Here is a 23,734-nt window from a genome sequence, read left to right as displayed (position 1 = left end):
TTAAAACGAAATTCTGTGTTTTACTAGTAATTTATATCTCAAATGTGAGAATGAAAGTAGGAAAAAGATGCCTAAATATTTGTTATAACTACAATTATTCACTCAAGCATTTCTCCTGAGTAAAATTTGCTTTGGACAGAATTTCAGAAGATAGTTCAATAGCCTGATTAAATCCATACTCCCCTCCATAGGATACATCTACAACACCAAGTACTTTTGCCTGAAGACGGGGATCAAACATATCTGACTGACTAAGCTCAGTTTTGAAATCAGCAGAACCAGCAAGTATTAATCCAGAAACATTAGGCTGGCTGGTAGCAGGATTGATATAGAACTGTGTTGCAAGGTCAACAGTCTTCTTCACATAGTTATGACGTTTCTCCATACGAACACGGGAAAACCGTAGGACTGGTACCCCTCCTCTTCCATATTTCTTTGGAAGATATACAACGAACTTGTGAAGCACTTCTCTTGTATTGCCACTCAAGGTCCCAAACACAGCGCCATTGTAATCCATGACAATAAATCCAAACTTGGCTTCAGATTCCTGGAGCTTATCAGTATGATGAACATCAACCATCTTTGAATAATAGTAATAGATCGATAACCTTGAAAGAAATAAGGACAACAAATAAGCTGTATATCCGCATAGATGCGATGTGAAAAAGATAAACTCGATGCATGGTGAAAAAACATATCATCAAACATGAAACTGAAACTACAATCCTCAAACAACAAACCATCCTGCTGACACAGACACTAGACGATACATATACATCGATGCGGTGACACCGATGAAAAATGGATAAAATGATTTAATTGAATGTAATGTGCCAGTGTTGGACACCGGACACGCGTTTGATTGGATGTGTCAGCAGTACAAAGCTTCTGTCCCTCCAAAAACTAGAAAGAAACAAACATAGCACTCGAATGAAGAAAGCAAGAAGGAAAAAAAAAAACACAACATACAAGATTCAATTTGTTTTATTTAAGATTAAAAGTTAATCCAAATTAATATCAAATTCAACCTAACCTTTTTATTACCAGAAAAATCCCCGAAAACTAAATTCCAGCTCAATCCACAAATTCTCACATAAGCTAGTAAAGAAACAAATAAATCAGATAATTAACAAAACCACGGCAAAAAAAAACCTAATATTTGGCAAAACCCCTATACAAAAATAGTAACTTTTACGTTGAAGTCTAAACTAGCATCACAAAACAGAGCATGCAAATATATAATAGTAACAGTGATGGTTGATACAAAATAAATATGACAATGGTGAGAACAAGGATAATATTACTACGATCAACAATGAAAAATCGTTAAAAGTACCGTAGCGGCGAAAATTGTAGAGGTGGATGCAAAGAGTGAGAGATTGAAGAGGCGTACCCTAGTTGAAATTTAATTTGGAGCACTTGTACTTATTTGAGGTGGAGAAGAATAAATAATTTGGTGAAGCAATCAAAGGAAAATATTTGATGGCAGAAGAATAATCCGGGACAGAGATTTGATTCTTTTTTATTTTATAATTATGATTTTTTTTTTCAAAATTACTTTATGTCTTTTATCTTATTTATTTGTTCTATTATATATCTGATGGCTTGCAGGAGAATAATCAGGAGAGACAGAGATTTGATTCTTTTTTATTTTTATAATTATGATTTTTTTTCAAAATTACTATCTTTTATCTTATTTATTTGTTCTTTTATCTTTTTTAATTCAATTTAAATTATTTATCTTTTTGGAGGAAAAAATATTTATCTTTTGAAATTTTTGTAACTGGGATGGAAACAGCTTAGACCAAGCTAGGTTTTGGAAGGCTTAAGTCTGATCTGTCAAAAATTTTAAAGTCTAAGTCTGGCACACGGCTTGTCATATGCTTACTTTTATGACTTGAGTCTGACCTTCTAAAGATATGATATGACATGTTAGCATGTTTAAAGACCGATTACAGATGAACATATTTAAATAAGGACTGGTGCTAGTCACACCAAAAAAAAAACAAGTTAGATAGAATGGCGAATTAAAGGGTATATAAGTCATGTGATTTAAATTTAAATAGAATGGCGAATTAATAGGTCAGTTAGATCTTTCAAAAAAAATAAAATAGATTAGTTAGATTAAAATCTCTTTTGATATTTAACATGAGTTTTTAGGAAATTTGACTATCATATTTCAATTCTAGTTTATAATAATACATATGCGAAAAATTAATGTATAATAATAAACTTAAAATATTGAAAAGATTTTTTATTTTTTGAAGAGAAAAAATATTGAAAAGGTTAACAATTTTATATTTTAATTCAAAATATAAAATAGAATATAATAATAAATATTATTTTCGTATTTAGTAGATACGAAGACCGACTCTCATTATCATGTCTTTTTGTTTTTCCAAATTTTCTTCTCAACAGTTAATACTACAATGTACAACCGGCAACAGCACTTCATAGTTCAGTGCATGGATATCATTTTACTGAGAAGATACAATATTCATATACATTGAATTCATGTGGTGACAAATTCCGATAGAATGTAAACGAAAATAAACATATGCATAAAATGCAGAGTACTTCGAAATCTTAAAAAAATCACGAGTCTTATAAATCTATTAAAATTCAAACTGAAAAATCCTTACTAGAAGGTCAAATTGAAAAATCCTTTCTAGATAGTCTTTTAAAAAGTTCTATTATACAAATTGTAAAACGAACATAGCATTCAAATCCCTCCCCCAAACATGTAAAACGAATATTCTATTTGATATATCTTAACCCAGCAAAAACATTTGGGTTGCATGTATCCCCTAAATATTTTCCTGTGATTTGATAAAAAAAAACTCGCTCCCGTGTTGAATTTCTTACTAATTCCAGTAGTACTTCAAAGTAAAAAACAAGGCGCCAGTGTTAATAAAAATATACTTTGTTGTAATAAAAAGAAACTGAAGTTTTCATAAAATACTTCTAATAGAAGCAAACCAGGAGTACAATACCAATAATAAAACAAGGTACCAATAATAAAGCAGAACGAATACATTTCAATGTATCAAAAGTTCCAAAAGCATGATTGAGGCCACAAGATCAGCAACACAGCTTTGATGTGCCGTGCAAAGGGCCAATTATCCTTGAAGAAACACGTACGACGAAATATCTCATTCAATTTCACCTACAAATCCATGTTATGCGTTTATTCAATTCAGTAAGGGAATTTGGTCACAAAAAAAAAAAAAAAAATCAGCAAGGGAACAGACTCCCTCATAGCATACAGTGATGGAATATTAGAATTTCAAACAAAGCATGTGCAAATTACCCCCTAATGTAATGAAAAGGCGTAGTGGCCGTTCTAGCAAAGTGTGTCGTGTAAAACGGATATGTAGCATACGAGAGAAGAATATAACATAAACATAGCTTGGTGCTTAACAAAAACTAAAAAAAGCTTGGTCTAAATTAATCAAAAGAATATTAGCCAATCCTTATCAACATTCAAAAAGTCATCCACACTTACCTTATGACTATTAGAAAATAGAAATCAATAGCAACATGTAAATTATAAGTTGGTAGAAATTATTACAGAAAAGCACTCAACACAAACTGGCTAGTTTCTTTTTGTATAGGCATGAAATTATTTGCTATTCACCATCAAACATCGAAAACATTCTCTAATCAATGACAACCAAGACATGTACTATCACTAAAACATCACTCAATGGGAAAAGAAATAAAAGCAAATGGACCTTGAAATCTTAGCGGGCAAGCTGCTTTTCATCAAAGCGTTGCTAAGTTACATCGACAGACAGGTTCAACAAAGACTGCAACACACAAGAATCAATTTGTTTAAAATATACCCATAAGACTAACACCAGAAAAAGGAAGCTAGAATATAACACTATTATCAAACAAATAATAACGCCTATGTTGACATATATTATGTACACTGACCTTTGTTGATGCTAGGTTGTGTTCTTTCGGGAGTATGACTTTGTTTTTGCAATTCTGAATACAAGCAGATATCAAAGGAGCTAAATGACACAAAACAGCAAATATTAGAGATGTTGGGCAAATGAATAAAGAATAACACTAATAATGGATAGATTAAAACTTACGAGGAAATGACATATTTTCACCAGCTGTTGCCAGCAATGTTGCTGTAATTTGTAGTGCAGAAGATCGAATGATAGGAGAACAAGTAAGGTAGTAACTCCTATTAGATGGTACTTTCGGGGCAAAGCAACTGAAAATAAATACAAACAAAGTTTATGGAACCGATTTCTCACAAAACAAATAGACGTTGACTATGCTAGAAATATAAAAGCTAAAAATGATGCACTAAAGATCATTAAAATTGAACCTCATTTTGGAATCAAACTTTCCATGCAACACAACAGACATATGAGGAAGAGGAGGAGCAGCAGCAGCACGTGCAGCCACCTCCCACACCGGTGCAGGTATTTTGGCCTCCCTTTCCTGCACCAGTAGTAGGGAGGATTTCATTGATTCCTATTTGTCATCAGACACACTTCCATCATCAGAAAAATCATCAAATGTTCTCATATCAAGCTGGTAACGCAGCATCCCACCTATCCCACCAAAGCCTTTGCAAAATTGTGAACCTTCTTGCGATTTGTTGGTGACAATCTCAAGAGTGCAACCAAACTGTTTGTATTCATTTGCAAACCACTCAACCAGAGACAGCATTTCCTGAACCTCATAATCAGAAGAGTTTTCAGGATCTCTAAAATTACTTTGGTTGGCTTCCTGTTGCTTGTTGAAGTGTTTAATGACAATTTCCCCGGTAGTACTATTTTTTAAAACATACCTAGTCATATCCAGATTTTCCCAGACAATAAGTGTCTCAACAGCTCCTGCATCCAGAGCTTGTAGAGTATCATCAACACCATAGACAGACTTCCCCGTATCTTGACCGATTTCCTCAAAGTATTTTTCAATCAAGCGTTTCTCCTGAATAAACTTGACATTGGACAGAATTTCAGAAGATTGTTGAATAGCCTGATTAAATCCCATCTCCCCTCCATAAGATACATCTACAACATTAAGTAGTTTTGCCTGAAGACGGGGATCGAACATATCTGACTTACTAAGCTCAGTTTTGAAATCAGCAGAACCAGCAAGTATTAATCCAGAAACATTAGGCTGGCTGGTAGCAGGATTGATATAAAACTGGGTTGCAAGCTCGGCAGTCTTCCTCACGTAGTTATGACGCTTCTCTGTGCGAAGACGGGCAAAACGTAGGGCTGATTGCCCTCCTCTTCCATGTTTTTTTGGAAGATCCACGGTATACTTGTGAAGCACCTCCCTTGTATTACCACTCAAGGTCCCAAATAGTGTGCCATTACCATCCATGACAATAAATCCATACTTGTCATCAGATTCCAGGATCTCATTCAGAGGTTCAGTGTGAAACTTGTTGTCACAAAGATAGAGAGACGCATTGATAGGTCTAAATGGTTCAAAATCAAAGGTCTCCTTTTTCTCCTTCTCATCATCAGTCAAAATTGTGCCACAATACAAAACAAGCCCATTTGGAGGAACCTTGTTATAAAGCTTAAGCCTCTGCTGGGCAGAACTGATTGCACCAAGCACAGACTGTCGATTCACCCTACTTTTGATGTTTGAAGCAGTTCCATACTCATTGGCAAGCATCTTGGTAACACGAGATATTTGATCACGCGGGGGTATGATAAGAGAAATCATACTTGTCCCATTTCCTCTGGCAGCTTCAAGATTCTTCATCAATTGCTTGATTTTCCACACCCCAATGTTCTTATCAGTATCATGAGCATCAGCCATCTTTGAACAATAAGAAACTAATAACCTCTAAAGAAATAAGAAAGACAACAAATAAGCCATATCCGCATACATGAGTATGGAAAAGCATAAACTTGAAGCATGATAAAAAATAAAAAACACAAGAAACATAAAACAGCATGTACTAACACAAAGGGGGTTCAATAAAAAATTACTTTCGGACATGAAGAAAATAATTCAGTGCAAAATTACACTTGGAAAAATTTCATATGTCCAAAAACTCAAAACCAAACATAGCACTCCAATAGAGAAAGCAACAGAATAAAACAAGATAAAGTAGCAAAGTAGTTATCATCCAAATTTAAATTTGAAAGCATTTCATATATGACATATAAGTAGGAATAAATATCCCAAAAAGGCATGAGTAATAACTAATAAGGCTAAAACTTTCTGCCATTTAAGAATCAAATAGAATTGGGAATTATAACAGAAACTGAAAAGAACATACAATTTTATTTTATTTTATTGTGACCATACATGAGATGAAAGTTATCCATATTACTATCAAATCAAATTCAATATACAGGAATTCAGCTTTTCCATGTATCCTTTTTCCCCCATAAAATTTCCCAAAAACACAAAAGGTCTATTTGTTTAAGATTTTTTTAGAAAAAAAAATTACTTTTTCCATTTTTAAGTGTTTGTTTAGGATTTTTAGAAAAATCATTTTATCAAACAAATCTATTTTGACTCTAAAATGAAAATCGATTGGGATTAGCTTTTCCCAAAATTTTGTTTTTTTCAAAAACAAGAGGTAAGTTAAAAAAAAATGAAAAAGTGATTTTTTGGGTATAAAGCAAACACAAATAGCTTCAGATTTTATGGGCCCGTTTGTTTTTTTAGATATTTTTTCAAATTTAGTATCCAAAAAAAAGTATCACAAAATGCTGAGTACTTAGAATTACATTATAAGATAAACTATTCAAACAAAAAATTTCTTTATTAAAAGATTTGTTGCAAAAAGATATTACACTGTAAAAATCTATTTTAGAAAAAGCTAAAACAAACGGGCCCAAAATCTTAAAAAAAAATTATCTAGATCACAAAAATCTATTAAGGTAAAACAAACACAACCAAAATCTAACCTAAACCAACAAATTAGTAGTAAAGAAACAAATGATCTCTGGATGCTAGGTAGCTCAACTGGTTTGAGGGAGTTACTAATGTTTACCAATCCAAAATATTATATATTTTAACAAAAAAAAAAAAAAAGGCTTAAATATGTAAATCGTCCCTGTAAGTTCACGTGTTTTTTGTTTTCGTCCTTGTATCTTTTTTTGTTCTAAAACAGACCATGTAAGTTATAAACATTTTGCTTTTGGTCCCTGCCGTCAACTCTGTTACAAAAACGCTTATGTGTCTGACGACAGCTGACATGGCGATGTGTGACGTAGCAAGTGAGGCTTATGTGTCATTCCAGATGTCCAATGGCAAGGTTATAGGGACTAAATCCAAAAACGAAAACTTACAGAGGGATGAAATTCAAAAACACGACTTAGCAAAACTTTAAATTAAAAACTTTGATTTCCTTTCTTCATCTTCTTCCTTCCTATCTTCATCATCTTCAATCTCACCTTCATCAACATTTATCAATCTTCATCAAACCCAGAAAACATAAATTAAACATTCAAATTCTTTAATCAAAATCTCATTTTCCATTTCCTCTTATTAAACTCTTCTTTTAAACTCTTTGTTTCAAACATATTCTTTCTTAATTCTCAATTCTCCCCCTTCTTTCAATTCCATATTCGGGACACAACATAATTAAACAAAGGAAGGAAAAAAAACTTCAATGGAGAAAAATATATATGATGTTGAGAAGAAACCCAAAACCCAAATCTTCTTCTTCTAATTCCAATTTTAATTTCGTCAATGTGGACTAGAACATGAGCCTAGATCAAACAAACCTACGAATATGATAGGATTTTTTATGGCTGGAAGAACGTTGCAATGTTTCAAATTAGCATCTTTTGGTAAACTGGGCCTCTGAAATTTGCTAGAAAAAATTTGTTGCTCGAAAGAAAAAAATGCAATTGGTGTGTGGTTTAATGGGTTGTTGTTGTGTGGTTTAATGTAAAATTTTGAAGGTTTCTGCAGAATTTAATTCAAGTTATGTGTTGCTGTTGTTTGAAGATTTATGGGTACAATTAATTTTCGGTGATTATGAATTGATAGAAGGAAATAGAAAAAGAACCAAAACAAGAATCCTTAAAGTGTTCATTATACTATATAGTTTATCTAAAGAAAAGAGATGCAACTTGGGTGTAGATGTGGAGATTTTAGGGTTTGAGTATGATTTAAATTAGGAATTGGGAATACATTGAATCTGGTGAAGGAGAAGATTTTGATGGAAATAGAAAATAAGATTTTGATTAAAGAGTTTGAATGTATAATTTATGTTTTATGGGTTTGATGAAGATTGATGAATGTTGATGAAGGTGAGGTTGAAGATGATAAAGAAGAGGAAGGAAGAAGATGAAGAAATAAACACAAGGTTTTTAATTTAAAATTTTGTTATTCCTGTTTTTGATTGCGTTTTTGGATTTAGTCCCTGTAACCTTGCCATTTGACATCTGGAACGACACATAAGCCTTGCTTGTCACGCCACACGTTGCCACGTCAGCTGGCGTTAGACCAGCTTCCGTTAGACACATTGCGTTTTTGTAACAGATGATGACGGTAGGGACCAAAAGCAAGGCTTATAACTTACGGGGTCTGTTTTAGAACAAAAAAAGACACGAACTTACAGGGATAATTTACATATCTGCCAAAAAAAAAAGTATATCATTGCAAATGTCTCGTCTCTTTTTGTGATTCATACCCACTTTTCCCTCGGGTCAAGTTGCACATATAAAATTCACACCACACAAACCAAAGCAGAAACCCTTATAATTAAATCAAAGACATCAGCTACTTAGAAACACAATAGCACGTATTAACGATACTAATCCAAATACTGATACACAAAAACAAACACGAGCATCGCAAAATAGAGCATCTTTAACACAAAATCGATACAAGATTATTATGACGATTACGATTGTAGTGGTAAAATAAATGACGAAATCGCGAAAACTCGCAAAAGTAAGATTAATACAAAACCCTAAACCCCAAACAAAGTCAATAATACTTACAGCGGTGTAAGCTTGTGGAGGCCGGAAACAACTGAAAGTGGCGGAGACGGCGCGACGTAGACTAGGTTTTGTATCGGAGATTTGGGATCGCACTTTTTACTTCTCGCGTCTGTCTTTTGTATTTTACTTTTTTTACTGCCTATTTTATGCTTTTTTTTTTTAAAAAAAAAAATTGTTAGACACGTGTGGTGTGGTTTGGCTCAGAAACATGAGTAAATTACCTAAATATCACTCGGTAGTTAACTGCAGAAAATCTGTTGCTTAGTTTAGGTTTTGATCGCCATTTTTTTTTAATGTAGATATGTCTGAGAATCAAAATCAAGGTAATGTTCATGGTAATGAGAAGAACAAAGAAAAATCGTCTATGACATGACACGGAATTGTTTGTGATGGTTCCGGAAAAAAAAAAAAAAAAAGTTCGAAGGTGCTGGTGTACAATCAGTCGAGGTTGAGGAGGAGCGGGAGGACATGTTATTTTGGTCCTCAACCAAAAGAAGGTGCCCCAATGACTGTAGCGGGAAACCCGATTAACCTGTGTGACGAGGAAGATGTGTAGTGGCTTGTAATGCCTAACTGTGTTGGATAATTTTTTATGCTTTTTATATATCGCGTGCATTTTGGTACATTAAACTACATTTTCCTGATGCTTCGAATAAAAATCGCGTTTGAATAATTTTGATTAAAGTCTCGTTTTGAATAATTGCGTATTCAAATAAAAATTAATTAAATCTAATGTGAGTTCAAATAATTAAAATTGCGTAATGAATAAATAAATTCGAAAAGTGAATAAAAAATATAATTATTGTTCCATTCAAAACAACATGTGTTATGCATATTCAACTATATATGTTATCACATTACATTACATTCCAAAATGTATCTTCTAACATACAACAATTATCTTACCTCTGAATGGGGTAAATTCAAACTTGCTAAACAGCAGGACTCCAATATTCGATTGGCATTTTAAATGATGGTATTCAAGTGTCAGAAGAATGAGGTGCATTTCTTAACACTTGAATACCATCATTTAAAATGCTCATCGAATGTTGGAGTCATGCCGTTTAATAAGTTTGAATTACCTCATTCAAAGGAAGACAACCGTTGCAGTTGGACGTTTATACTGAACGTTTGTACCTTCCAACTCCAACAATTGTGTTACCTCTGAATGGGGTAAATTCAAACTTGCCAAACAGCATGACTCCAGCATACGTCCGGCACTCCCATTGTTCCATTCAAAAGATTAAATTCTTGTTAGGTTTAGTTTAAATGACGGTATTCAAGTGTCAAAAGAATGAGGTATATTCCTTGACACTTCAATACCTTCATCTAAACCCGCCTAACATGAATTTAATCTTTTGAAAGGAATAATGGTAATGTCGGACGTATGCTGGAGTCCTGCCGTTTGGTAAGTTTAAATTACCCCATCCAGAGGAATACAATTGTTGTAGCTGGAAGGTACATTAAATCGGTACCTAATGATGATCTTCTGGCGGAATCAGACTGTTGATAATATCTTCAGTTGATCTCAGCAACGTTACCCGCGTATCGATCCACTAGAAAATGTTGTGCTCTCAAAGCATGCTCGTCATGTTTTCGTCGTTGGTTAATTCCACCCAAGTGAATGATAGTACTCTCCCCTCGTCGAGCGTTGGAAGTTTATAACGAACGTGTTCCACCCTCCTTGTGTCTCCCGGGTTGACTCCTTGGTTGAATTCAGTCAGTTCATTCTTGAGACCTCTTAACGTTACACCAAAGCACCGAACCTTCAACCTCTGAGGTTCTCAGCCGTTGAATTGTGCATGAACGTCGATCCACCCGGCCATTGTTTCAAATCTACACAATAAGAAATTAAAAATAATCAATGAAAAATTCATTCAAACATTTCATCAAAAACTTATGTGCAAATTATACATAAACCCTACGAATCATAAATAAAAAAAAAACCTAAACTCTAAAAAAAACATAAAAATGAAAAAAAGTATAACAAAATTATTCAACTAATATATACTCTTAAAATAAATCATATACTCTTACATGTAAATATACTTAAAAACTAAAATAAAAAAATAAATATAAAACACCAAAATAAAATAAAAAACCTAAAATTCTAGATTATAACATAAACATCATGCAAACATTTTAACAACATTAATCAATTAACTTCTACTCTAAAAATGAATTATAGCATGTAAATCTACTCAAAAACTAAAAAATTATAAATCTACTCAAAAACTAAAAAATAAAAACATTTATAACAACTAAAATGTAAGTTAATAGTATTATAATTACTTACTTGTGATTTTGTTGAATTAATTTGGTTGGATTTGGTTGAGTTTTTTAGAGAGATTTGAAAAAAAAAACTGTAAGATGAGATGAATAATGGATGAGAGAGCTTCTGCCAGATTTTTGTAGCAGAAGATCATCGGCAGTTAACTGCCGAGGTTTTCCTCAGTAATTAACTACAGCCGATTTCTTCAGAATTCAACAGTTAACTGCTGAGGGGTATTTAGGTAATTTACATATGTTTCTCAACCTTTGCATGTGTCAACAGCAATTTTCTTGTTTTTTGGGGTTTTAAATGGGAGGGTTAAAAAGCCCGGATAATAAACATGCTTAAAATTTATACTTTTATTTTTGGCCAATTTATCGTAATTTTAATTAATTTCATTTTCTTAGAAAAAAATAGAATTAGGTTGTTGTACGACAAAAAATACTCCCTCTGTCTCAAATTATATGTCGCATTGAAAAAATAATTTGTCCTGAATTATCTGTTGATTTACAGTACCAATGAAACATGCTACTTTTCCTATTATATCCTTAAACTATTTATTACTCTCTCTTCTTTCAAGGTGTAACATGAGACATTTTTTAAGGAAACAATTTTTGGAATAATGAAAGTGGGTGTAAATTAGTGAGGTGAGTGTAAACAATTTGATAAAACTTATAAAAATGAGCGTAAATAATCAAGTCTGGAATAATAAAAGTGGTATAAATTAGTGAGGTGGGTGTAACCAATTGGATAAAACTGATAAAAATGAGTGTAAATCATCAAGTGAGTGTAGATTGTTAACATACACCTTAATGATTTTAGGTGGGTGTAATTTGCTAATTTACACCTTAGTGTTTTTAAGTGAGTGTAAATTAACAGCCTCAGTGGCCGAGGTTTGTATGGGCTAAGGTGGGCCATGGCCCACCCCCAAAAAAAGTGAAATTACAAAAATACTCTTAGCTTATTTTATTATTTTCAACTGACCCATCCAGCATTTCCAGCCTTTTCCCCTTCCTCTGTTACACGTTACACTCCTTCTTTCTCCCTCTTTCAAAACGTGACCTAACAAACCCATTAGCTTCAACTCAAATCACAGTGGTGTCACCGTCGATTCTCATCGATTTCCCACCGCGAGACTGCCGGCGCCGACCACTCAATCCGACACTCCCTTCTCTCTCTCATTCAGAGAATATCAAACAAAAACCCTTTTTCTTGTTCACTCTTTGTTTTTCCAATCCAAATAGAAAGGTAATTGTTTGACTATTGTTGATTTTCTTTTTGATTTTAGAATTTAAAGTTGTTTGTTTGTTGCTGTTTTCTGCTAAGATTGGTTGTTGTTTGATATTGTTGATTGATGATTGCTAGTATTATTAAGTTTGAATGTTAATTAATTTTCATGTTTGTTGTTCTTCTTTGTTAATTGTTGGTACTGGTAATTGAATTTAGAAACTGCAATGTTAGTTTGGTTATAGAGAAATTAGTATTTTGTACTAGCATTAGCAATGTTATTTTGTTCATCTTTTTTTTGTTATGCCATCATGCCATGCGTACAGTAGCAATGCTATGAAGGTTACATATGGAAAATCATGATATAGGTGCTTCAATTGTGATTCATGTGTTTGAGCTATAAAGGATGGGTTTTGTTACTTATACTCTTGGTAAATGTGTTCATTTTCAATGAATATGTTCTAATTGTTTCCAGTTAAACTTTTGAAGCATCAGCCATCAATGATTTTTCTTTCTGGTGTTTTTCTAAAATCCCTTTACAATGAAAATATGTGTTACAGTTTTCTGTAAACTTGTTTTTTAAATATGTATAGCTCTGAATTAATATTTTGCTTACTTTAGTTATGTTATATTGATAAAGTTATCAAGACCAGGTTGAGAGATAAGATGGAAAGTGGGTTTCTAAATGATGGCACGATGGTTTATATCGAAAGGGAAATTAGTGCAAATATTAGTTCTGAGTTAGTTATTGATAATTTCAAGTTAGTTGGATCGCATAACGACTTATTTTAATTTTCTAAAGTATGTACTTTACTTTTTGATGAAACTTTGTGCTTAGCGTTTATTACAACTAAAAAGTTTATGTTCATATATTAGAGTATATTTTGTTGGCCCACCCTCGATATTTTTTCTAGCTCAGCCACTGAACAGCCTCTTATATATATGGGATAGGATCAAATGACACTAAGGTGTCAAATCACCATTAATCCAACTTTAATCTGACGTCCCTCATCAATTCATTAAATGTTCACATGCTTGATCAAATGATTCAAATTTTAATTTTATAAATAATTTATTCTTTCTTCTCTTAGTTAACTATTTACCATTTTCGTTATATTTTGCATTAGGAAGATGATTGCCATTTGATTTTTCCCTACAGTTTTTTTTTTAGATTTACTAATTTTTGTTGGATCTTATTTGCATCCTGTTTGTATTGGCCACTCTTTCATTTGTTTGGATAATATTATTCTTGAGTTTTCATTTGTTGGATGATATTATTCTTGAGTTCATGCTGCTAATATTCTTGTATCGGATATTTTAGCATTCGTGCTTTGCTTTCGTTTATTGGCATATGTTATTTTTAATTTTGGGTGCAATCGTTCATTCATTATCCCAGATACTCTTTATAAATAAATTTTCTTTGAGTTCTTAAAAAAACAAAAATAAAAAAGGATTAACAGGAATCAATAAATCAAGAAATAAGGATGATAAGACTTTAAAGAAAAAAGGATGACAATCCTTTGAAGATAATTAACCAATAGAAGAAAAAATAAATTATTTCTAAAATTAAATTTTTGATCATTTGATCAGGCATGGGAACATTTAATGAATTGATGAGGGACGTTAGATTAAAATTGGATTAATGGTTATGATTTGGTGTCAAATTTAATTTAACACATTGGTGTCATTTGATCATATCCCCTTATGAGTTAGAGTTAGGATCCGTTGACACCAGATGTCAACGGATTCGTTGACACCAAATCATGTCCATTCATTTGTATTTATCTAAAAGTTCATATTATTTAATGAAAGAGTAGTGATATATGTACAACCATGTGTGACAACTTTGATGACAATTTTCATTTTTTCTCTTTCTCATTAGTCCAAAACAATAGAAAGAGAAAAAATAAGAATATAATGTGAGTATGAGAAAAAAAGTTGTCAAATAATTGTAATAAAATGATTGCACAAATATCATTTCTCTTACCGGAAAAATGTCATGTAGACCCTCTTTTCTCTATTCTTCCTTGGGCATTAATTATTACCTTTTTCTTTTCTTTTTTTTTGTGGAAGGAATTAATTATTACTTTTATTGGCCAGACTTGTTAAAAAACATGTGTTTTTTTTTTCTCTTTGATTTTTGTCCTACATTTGATTTGCATCGGAAAAATTCGCCATCTCATATCAAACCTCCTTTGTTGGTCACTTAAAAGTGTTAGAAAATTCACCACTGAAATCACTTTTGAGTATTGCATCCGTTAGTTACAATTTTTTAAAAAAATCATAATCTAAAAATAGCTTCAAATGATAAGCTATTAGGAGAATATATAGATCAAAAGATTGAACTAATTTTGTAACAAAAAATCGCTTTTATATAGCTGAATGTAAACAAACTAAACTATTTATTTAAAAAAAAAATGATTTTTTTTTTTTATAGTAAACAAACACAAAATAGATTCTGATTTTTTCATATAATCTCTAAATTATTTTATGAAAAAAATCACTTTTATTTTAATCCATAACAAACAAACCCTATATCCCTTCGTAATTAAATTTCGATATGACATGATAACATTGTAATGTAGATTTTGTCAAAAACTAGAAATGGAGAAGAAGCCCTGATTAGTATATGAAATGACGATAGATAATTAGATATAATAATATCCAATGTTAATTTTTATTTGTAATAAAGGGGGAAAACAAAAATCTGGTCAATAATAATGATAACCAAACAATTTACCAAACGTTGAAAGAAAAATGATAAAATAAACCGCTAAAGGAATTTTTGTGGCTAAAACAATTTACCAAACGTAGAAAGAAAAATCACAGTTGATTTCACTCAATAATCTACCATTGTTAGATTTCACTCAAACAATTTACCAAACGATAGATAATTAGAAATAATTGTTAATTTTCATTTGTAATAGAGGGGGAAAACAAAAATCAGGACAATAATAAAGATAACCAAAATGAGAAAGAGAAGAATTATTATTTAAATAAATGGACATAAAAAGACAATTTCTACCGTACACCCAACATATTTGAGTGTACCGGTACACCAAAGTCTAAAATTTATAGTTAAATGAGTTATTTTTTGAAGAAAAATATTATTTTTTATCATTTATAATTATAATGATTAATTGTAATTCACCAAAAACGTCAATGAAATAAAATTGAATTTTTATCTTTCATAATAGAGAACTTTGATTATTGTATACGATAATATGTTAAAAATTTACTATGATTCTTATAAACAATGAATGATGTGTTTTTCTTATGAGAAGATATTTTCTAAAATATAAATGCCGATAAATAACTATTTATTTCATAAAATTGATTGTTAATTTATAGATTTAAGAAGTAAAAGTACCGGTACACCACAATTTACAAGTGTACCATAGAAGTTCCCAAAAAATTTAGGTGAGTAAAGGTCATGTGAGATTTTCAAGGAAATAAATGTGAGTCTTTAGATCAATACAAATGAATGGACATGATTTGGTGTCAACGAATCTGTTGTCACCTGGTGTCAACAGATCATATCTCTTATTGAAAATATTTCAATTTAGATAGAGTGAACCATCAATTTTGTCCCTGAATTTTCAGGGGTCGGCCAAATTCGTCCCCAAATTTAACGAAATATCAAAATAGTCCCTGAATTTGTTTGACGTCCATCAATTTCGTCCCTAAAAGGTCCGTTAGTGTGCTGTGTTGACTTGTACACGTGGGAAAAAGAAAGCCACGTGTACAGGGACTAAATTGATGGAAAATACGAAAATTTCAATTTTCACTTTTTTAACTTCATTTTTCTCCAATTCATTTTTTACCCCTATGTTTGCCATTACCATACATCCTCATATTTCATACAGAACACATCAACTAAGTCCCTTTCTGTTCTTCTTCCCTCCATTTTCACTTCTCCAAGATCATCATCCTCTCCGGCGATCAAGATTGCATTTTTGAAGGAAGATTTCGTCTGTTTTGAAGGTAACTTCGTTCATCTTCTTCTCCTTTTTCTCTGTTCATTTTCGCCCATATTTTTTCCGTTTTTATGATTTTCGTTTTCATGTTTTTATCATTTAGTTATGACTTATTACTATTTTGATTGGTATCTACTGCCTTTTTTATGTTGTTCTGCAAATTTATGCCTCAAGGATCAACTTGATTTCTGTTAATATAATTTATGGACTTTTTATGGTTTTTAAAATAATTCAGGGATCGATTTGATAGTAACACAAATAATTCAGGGACTAATTTGATGGTAAAATTATAACAGATATGCAACATTTCATTCATCTTCAACCTCTTTTCACGGTAAAATCATTACAACTCTACATAACCTTAGAAATATACATTAGCATGTTGCAAAACTCAAACAAGCAGATTATAACTATCATAAACTTAATCACCCTAAGCTCACTTCCATCAACTTTGCCCTCCAAACCTCGTCATTGCCACTTTCCTTAGCCTTAAGCATGGACTGAACCTTCTCCATCATTCTTGTCTTTCTTCCATGAGCAGCACAAATTCCATTGTTTTTAAAGTAACCTAGTTCTTCAGCTTCATCAACCCACACAACATTCAATCACTCTCACATCACCATTAAACATGGAGGATGAAGATGAAGCTTGACTTTGATAGCTCTTTTTGCCCATATGACCACCTCCCATCATTTTAGATTCAATTTCAACAGTTTTGCTTGAATGAATTTTGCAGATTTTGGTTTTCAGATTCAATTAAAAAAAATTAGGGTTTGCAATTTTTTGATTTGGGGAAGAACGTGACCCTTAATTATTGGAAGAAAATTTGGAGATTTTGGAGTGTAGATTACACATTGTAAAATTAGGGTTCCAATTTTATATATTTGGGGAAGAAATAGTCGTTGGACAAGGAAGAGAGCCGTTGGGGAAGAAGAGCAATTTCCTGAAATTCAATCAACTTAGTCCTTGAAAATTTAGGTCATTATCGGCCAAATTAGTCCCTGCCTACGTGGCGTCTGACATGTGAGAGGTTAACGGCCACGTCGGCCACGTCAGCCCCGTTAACGCTCCGTTTGAACTGAAGGACTGACTTGATTGACATTTAACAAATTCATGGATTAAATTGATATTTCGCATAATTGAGGGACGAAGTTGGCCGACCCGTAAAAATTCAGGGACGAAGTTGATGATTCACTCATTTAGATAGCTATAATTTATTTATGAGTTTAATTGTAGTGGGTCGACAGTACAAAACTCTTTTGCACACACAACCAATTAAAACACTAATAATTGTCACGTCAACCGTTTTTAAAACAATTAAACTAAATTAAAATTAATAAAAGGAAATAGAAAATTATCGTGATGCACGTATTCTTCTTCCAAGAACTCTGCTATATTGTTTTTGCCTAACACAAACTCAAGTGCAGTTTTTCCAAAGAAAACAAAATATATAGATAAATTCATGCATGCTCTGTAATGGAGGATTCAACATTTTTATCGAAAGAAAATAAAAGTTGCATACTTTGCAGAAAGGTTCTTGTGCCATGTCTATAGTTCTTTAATTTCTTTTTGTTGCCGTCTTCCTTCTATCATGTAACACCTGCAATTGCGTTTTCAAGTGTTCCCAGCACCTCTTAGGTTGAAGTTTCATTGGCGCATCACAATAATTTTCTATTTCTTTTTTGTTAATTTTAATTTAGTTTAATTGTTTTAAAAACAGTTGACGTGACAATTATTAGTGTTTTAATTTGTGTGTGCAAAACAGCCATAATTAAACTCTTTATTTATTTCTATATTTTTGGCAGATATTGATAGTTTATTTAATAAAGTACACATTATAATATGTGTAATCTTTTTTCTTTTATTATTTTTGGATTATATAAACTTTTAATAAATATTATGTATATAACACAAATGTTAACATTAGTATGTAACCCGAACAACGCCGAAAAAATACACTTGTATTGTAAAGAAAATCATACTTTGTTGATATACGAGTGAATACATAAGTGTAAGCGTTGTTGCAACGTACAAACAACGTTGTTTTTGAAGTTGTTTTAGAACTTGTTGCTTATAAAAACATCATGTACTTCACTTCCTTTCTCTTTCTCATCGACACCGTAGTCAAAAGGTTAAATCTTTAACCCATGATTGTTGAGAAATAGGTTTTAGGGTTCCCAACAACATTTTTGCCATTTTTTTTCTTCAAGAACTTCACTAGCTGGCCTGAAGCATTTTCACTGAAATCAAAATCGAACAACAAAACACCATCAAGAAGTAGTGTATTCTTAATACACAAAACTTAGTTTATGCGAGAATCCTCTCCCATATGGATTATCAATCCATACGTGTCTGAGAAAAGATTTCAAAGATTGCAATGAAATGTACCATCATCAACAAGTACAAAATAGCGGTGTTGAAGATGCTTCAAGCATTTCATGATAATACTCATCTCAAGCCATTGAAGAATTATCTTTTTTTTTTTTAAGCAGAAACAGGTTGTAGCTAAGATGCTAACAACCCCCAAAAAGTTTATAAATAGTAGAGAGATATACAAAAGAGGGAGGGGACCAAACCAAAACTCCCTTAGTGAGAAGAAAACCTAAAGTTTGGTAAACCAAGATTGTTGGAAACAAACGATTCCTTGGCAAACAAGGGGATACTAGGCCAAAAAACAAAAGTATCCAAAGTTAAACCAAAGCTTGCGAGGGAATCAGCAACTTGATTTCCTTCCCTAAAAATATGAGTGACTATACAATTCATATGCCTAAGTCTAAACAAAATATTGTCCCATCTGTTACGGACCTGGCAAGGAACAAGACTAGAATTGTTGAAAGCTTGCACAACCAAGGAAGAGTCAGATTCAATCCATAAATTACTCCAATTATGAGCATAAGCAGTCTCAACTGCTCTAAAAACACCACAAAGTTCGGCCAGAAAGGGTGTGAGAAAGGGTGTGGAAACACCTAGGAATTCCGCAAAACAACCTATGCAGTTACCCTCAGAGTCTCTAAAAACCCCACCACAAGAGGAGGGGCCAGGATTTCCTAAGGAAGCACCGTCAGTGTTACATTTAATCCAAAGCAGAGGAGGAGGTAACCAAATGACTTCAGTTATTGAGGGAGGTTTTGGGTGACTGACAGATACCTAAAAGCTTTTAAAATAGAGAAATCTCTAATAGAGTTGTTGGAAATTTTTTTCGTGTGATTACCTGAAAGAGAAGTGCAAGCTATAATGTTAGCAATTGCTGATTTCCAAGTGATTTTGTTGTGATTAAATTTGATCTCATTTCTGGCAAACCAAATTATGTTGAGGAGATTGATTATGGCTGCAAGGACGACGAGCTTACATTGAAGAGACCAAGACTTATCACAAATTTTCCAAATGTCATCTAAAGAATTGAAGTGCAGGGACAAATTCAGAGATGAAGCAAGCCAAGACCAAATTTTAACAGCAAAAGGACAAGAAAAGAAAAGATGAAAGGTGGTTTCAGAACTTTTAAAACAAGAGTTGCAAACAGATGCCAAACTACAACCTCTAGAAATGATCTTATCATCAGTGGGAATTTTGTCTAACATGAGTCTCCATACCATCAAAGACTTTGACGGTCGAATGTCAGGGTTCCAAATTAATTTTGCCCAATTTAAATCTTTAGCAGGTTTAAAATTGTAGGCTTGCTTCAGATCCAATTTGTAACACCCAGTTTTCCCAACTTATCAGAGTATTCAACTTAAACAGGATGTCACAATACTTTAAAATAAATAGAGTAGAATTATTGTTTATTTAAACATCTTTCATCAATAATTTAAATTACATCGCAGCGGAAAAACATTTCATTATTCAACAAAATGACACTACGACCTCAACATAAACAACTTATTAAAATTTCATTCTAGATGGTTCATCAACATAATTCAAAAATATACGTAACAAATGGAAAACAATGCAAAGATCTCCATCCCGTTACGTATTAAAGCGACCCTAAGACGACGCGTGAGAGAGTCAAGTCACGTCACCAATTAATATTTATTTATTTTATTGAGTTTAGAGTCTATTTTTATGACTTATGTGATTTATATGATTTTTGTGATGTGTTGTTGATTTATTAAGTGGCTTATTTTATTATTTAATAGCATAAGATTTGAAAATAAAATAAGATTAAGTTGTGGGGGTTGTTTTGGAAATTAGAAGAGTTTAGTGGAATAAGTGGAAATATTATGTTATTTGGTGTAGAAATATATATGTTATCTGGTGTAGAAATATATTTGTTATTTGGTGTAGAAATATATATGTTATCTGGTGTAGAAATATATATGTTATAGAAATATATTTGTTATAGAGATATATTTGTTATAGAAATATTTTATATTTTATATATATATATATATATATATATATATATATTAAAATAGAATATTGAGACTTGGAGGGCAGATTTGGAAATAAGAGAGAATAAGTAGGTTAATGATTTATATAAAAGGGGAGAGTTAAAATTAGAAAATAAGGATTACGTGAAACCTGTTTTTGGAGAAAAAGGGAGAAAACCAATAGAAGAGAGAAGTCAGAGAAGAGAAGAATCTTGTGAGAAGAGGAGCAATTTTGTAGAGTCTGATTATCTAATTTAAGGTAAGGGTGGGACTAACTTTATATAATTCTAAGTTGTATAATTCTGAAATTGAGTTTAGCATGTTGTAGGTTGTAGTTATGGGAATTTGGGAAATAGGTTTTGAAGTTGTAATTGATTGTTAATAGAGTAGAAAATCCGTTGAATTTGTGTAGAATTGATGTTCAGATCATGGGTTATTTTTAGTGCAATGTTTTATATGGTTTTGAGTGCCTTAACATGTATATAAATGGTTAGACAAGTTTTTGGATCAAATTTGGGCATAGGGAAGTTAAAATTGGGATTTTGGGGTGAAAAGTGGGTTTTTCCCGAGTTGCTCTCTGACAGCACGCCTATTTTATGTTCTTGCGTCTTTTTCACACGTTTCTGTTTTGAATTGGCTTTGGTGTAAACATGAAAGTTGTAGATAATTAAGTTAGCTTTCCAGTGGCTTTGGTTTGACGTGAAAATAATTTTTGGTTCTTGAGATATGATGAAAATACTCCAAGGAGGTCTTAGTGAAATCTTATGAAAATTCAGCGTAACTGTTTCTAAGTTAATCCAAAACTTAATGAATAATTCCAAACCTCAAAACTAGAAGTACTATGAGTTCAACTAGGGTGTTTAGGAGTATTTAACCTATGTTGTGATGGATCTAATTTGGTTTGACATGAATATCTTTGTTGGATAATTTGAAATACATATATTATGTGAATGTTGTTGTTGAATAATTTGAGTTACATATATTTATGTGGAAAAAGTATGATATAGAAAATAATGTTGTTATACCATTCAAGTTGTTATTATTAATGATGCTATGTTGTGAAGTTGTTGTATGTTGCTGTCTCTGTTATATTGATTATTAAATCATTAAGTTGCATATGTTGGTCAAGTTGTTAAAGTTGTAAGTTGTTGTCAATGTCGTTAAAGTTGTAAGTTGGTGTCAATGTCGTTGAAGTTGTTGGTTGTCGTTGCATTAGTTGTTGAGTCCATGGATACTCATTTACGTTGAGGGCTTGATGCCCTGTGAGCTTTTGCTCTTTAAGTTGAGGGCTTGATGCCCTGACAGTGTATTTATGCTCAATACGTTGAGGGCTTGATACCCTGTGAGCTTTTGCTCTTTAAGTTGAGGGTTTGATGCCCTGGGAGTGTATTTATGCTCGATATATTGGGGGATTGATGTCATGGATTGGTACCACATGCATGATTAAGAAGTCGAAGTTGCATTGTCGAATCAAAGTCGTTGTTGATGAGTTGTCATTCATGAGTTGTTGAGTTGTCATCCACCTGTTAAATCCATCTCCACTCTTACCAAAATAAACATTATAATTAAATAGTTGAATTTTCAATTTTTCATTATCGACAATAGATTTTAAGGGTCTCAACAAGACAATGGATTTTTGATTCTTCATTGTAGAAAATAGATTATAGACAGTTAATCTTATATTTTACGTATTTATGGGAAAAGAAAAAATGTATAAAAGAACAAATGAGAAAAGATAAGGGTACAAATAAATAATTAATGATATTGATGTTTTCGGTCTAATTCTAAAGTGGTAAATTATGTAATTTATAATTTATTCATAAAATATACGTTACAAAACTTTATACAATTATTTGTAAAAAAAGCAAATTCAATTTGTTATGAAAGATAATAGATACCAAATTTATAAATGTAACAAGGGTTAAAATTTACAATCACTTTGTATTTCTAACCTATATAATATTTATTCTCACATAATATACATGACTAAAAAAAACACATTTATTTCATGAATGCTTAAGAAAATATATATTCTTAGCATAATGTTTTGGTAGTTCATGTATGTAGTTGATGGTGTTGTTTGTGATTGAATCAATAACTTTAAAAGTCATATTTAATATAAATGGAGAATGAGATGGATATGCATCATTTGCAAGATATATAAGTGGTTCGTGCATGAATTTTGTGATAGTGTTTGGGATTGAAATGTATTACTCCAGAGTCATGATTACTTCATGAAAATGAAAGAAAATTAATTTGTGTGTGATGTATCTAATATTAAAAAAATATTAAAGTTGATTATATATTAATTGTATTTTTATATAATAAAAACTTTGAGGATTTTTTTTATATAATTAACAAATCATACATTCAATAAGGTTTGGTTGGATTCTCAAATGTTTCCCTTTGAAAATTGATTCAAGCAAGTTGTGAATCAATTCACAACATTAATTAAAAAAAATTGCAACAACATTAAATGTTTTAATGGTTGTTTTCTTAGCAAAATTCAAGTTGCTTGATTTTTTGATTATTACATATAAACAAAAAAATAAATTTAGTTGTTTTGTTTATTGGGACTAAGATTCGATCAAAATATCTTTCTTCAGACAAAAAAAATAATAATGGCAACTTAGATTTTGATGGGCATTCCTCCGGGTCAAAAGGGGTTATCAGTAGGCGGGTGGATCGACCACCAACACAACAACAAGATCCACGTACCATTAACCTCTTGATCAAAGCAGTGTACATGACAAATTTTTCGAGCATAACAATCCAAGACAGTTGCAGAGATTGAGACAAATAATAAGTCGGTGTATGAGTGGAGGTAGACACGACACTTTGAGACTTGCAGATCTCAACATACCTGAACATCATAGAATCAAGCATAGGATCACCAACTCAGTTAATTTCACAAGAAAAAACATGTTTGAA

At 32.0% G+C, this 23,734-nt stretch overlaps 2 protein-coding genes across 3 annotated transcripts; both read right to left on the bottom strand.

Moving 5' to 3' along the window:
- LOC11407943 (eukaryotic peptide chain release factor subunit 1-2) lies at positions 1 to 1,496 on the bottom strand. 2 transcript variants are annotated; one of them, XM_003608807.3, is made up of 2 exons: positions 1,394 to 1,496; positions 1 to 608 (listed from the first exon to the last, which is right to left on the bottom strand). In XM_003608807.3, exon 2 carries the CDS (start codon positions 578 to 580, stop codon positions 95 to 97), a length of 486 nt encoding a protein of 161 aa, XP_003608855.1. In that variant the 5' UTR covers positions 581 to 608; positions 1,394 to 1,496; the 3' UTR covers positions 1 to 94. The 2 variants fall into 2 exon arrangements, with proteins under 2 accessions (XP_003608855.1, XP_024638765.1); XM_024782997.2 differs by having other exon boundaries at positions 1,337 to 1,487.
- A 2,492-nt stretch (positions 1,497 to 3,988) lies between these two features.
- On the bottom strand, positions 3,989 to 9,089 carry LOC11413561 (eukaryotic peptide chain release factor subunit 1-3). Its single transcript, XM_024781925.2, has 4 exons — positions 8,961 to 9,089; positions 4,349 to 5,835; positions 4,104 to 4,231; positions 3,989 to 4,019 (listed from the first exon to the last, which is right to left on the bottom strand). The coding sequence occupies exon 2, from the start codon at positions 5,806 to 5,808 to the stop codon at positions 4,498 to 4,500; it is 1,311 nt and encodes a 436-aa protein (XP_024637693.1). The 5' UTR covers positions 5,809 to 5,835; positions 8,961 to 9,089; the 3' UTR covers positions 3,989 to 4,019; positions 4,104 to 4,231; positions 4,349 to 4,497.
- Positions 9,090 to 23,734: the final 14,645 nt, after the last annotated feature.

This window comes from Medicago truncatula, chromosome 4, assembly GCF_003473485.1.
Source record: "Medicago truncatula cultivar Jemalong A17 chromosome 4, MtrunA17r5.0-ANR, whole genome shotgun sequence".
NCBI lineage: Eukaryota > Viridiplantae > Streptophyta > Magnoliopsida > Fabales > Fabaceae > Medicago > Medicago truncatula.
This window is presented reverse-complemented; position numbering and strand designations above follow the sequence as displayed.

Bases quoted from the DNA above. Each gene is read 5' to 3' on its own strand.
- LOC11407943 (XM_003608807.3), bottom strand. From the start codon at position 580: ATGGTTGATGTTCATCATACTGATAAGCTCCAGGAATCTGAAGCCAAG.
- LOC11413561 (XM_024781925.2), bottom strand. From the start codon at position 5,808: ATGGCTGATGCTCATGATACTGATAAGAACATTGGGGTGTGGAAAATC.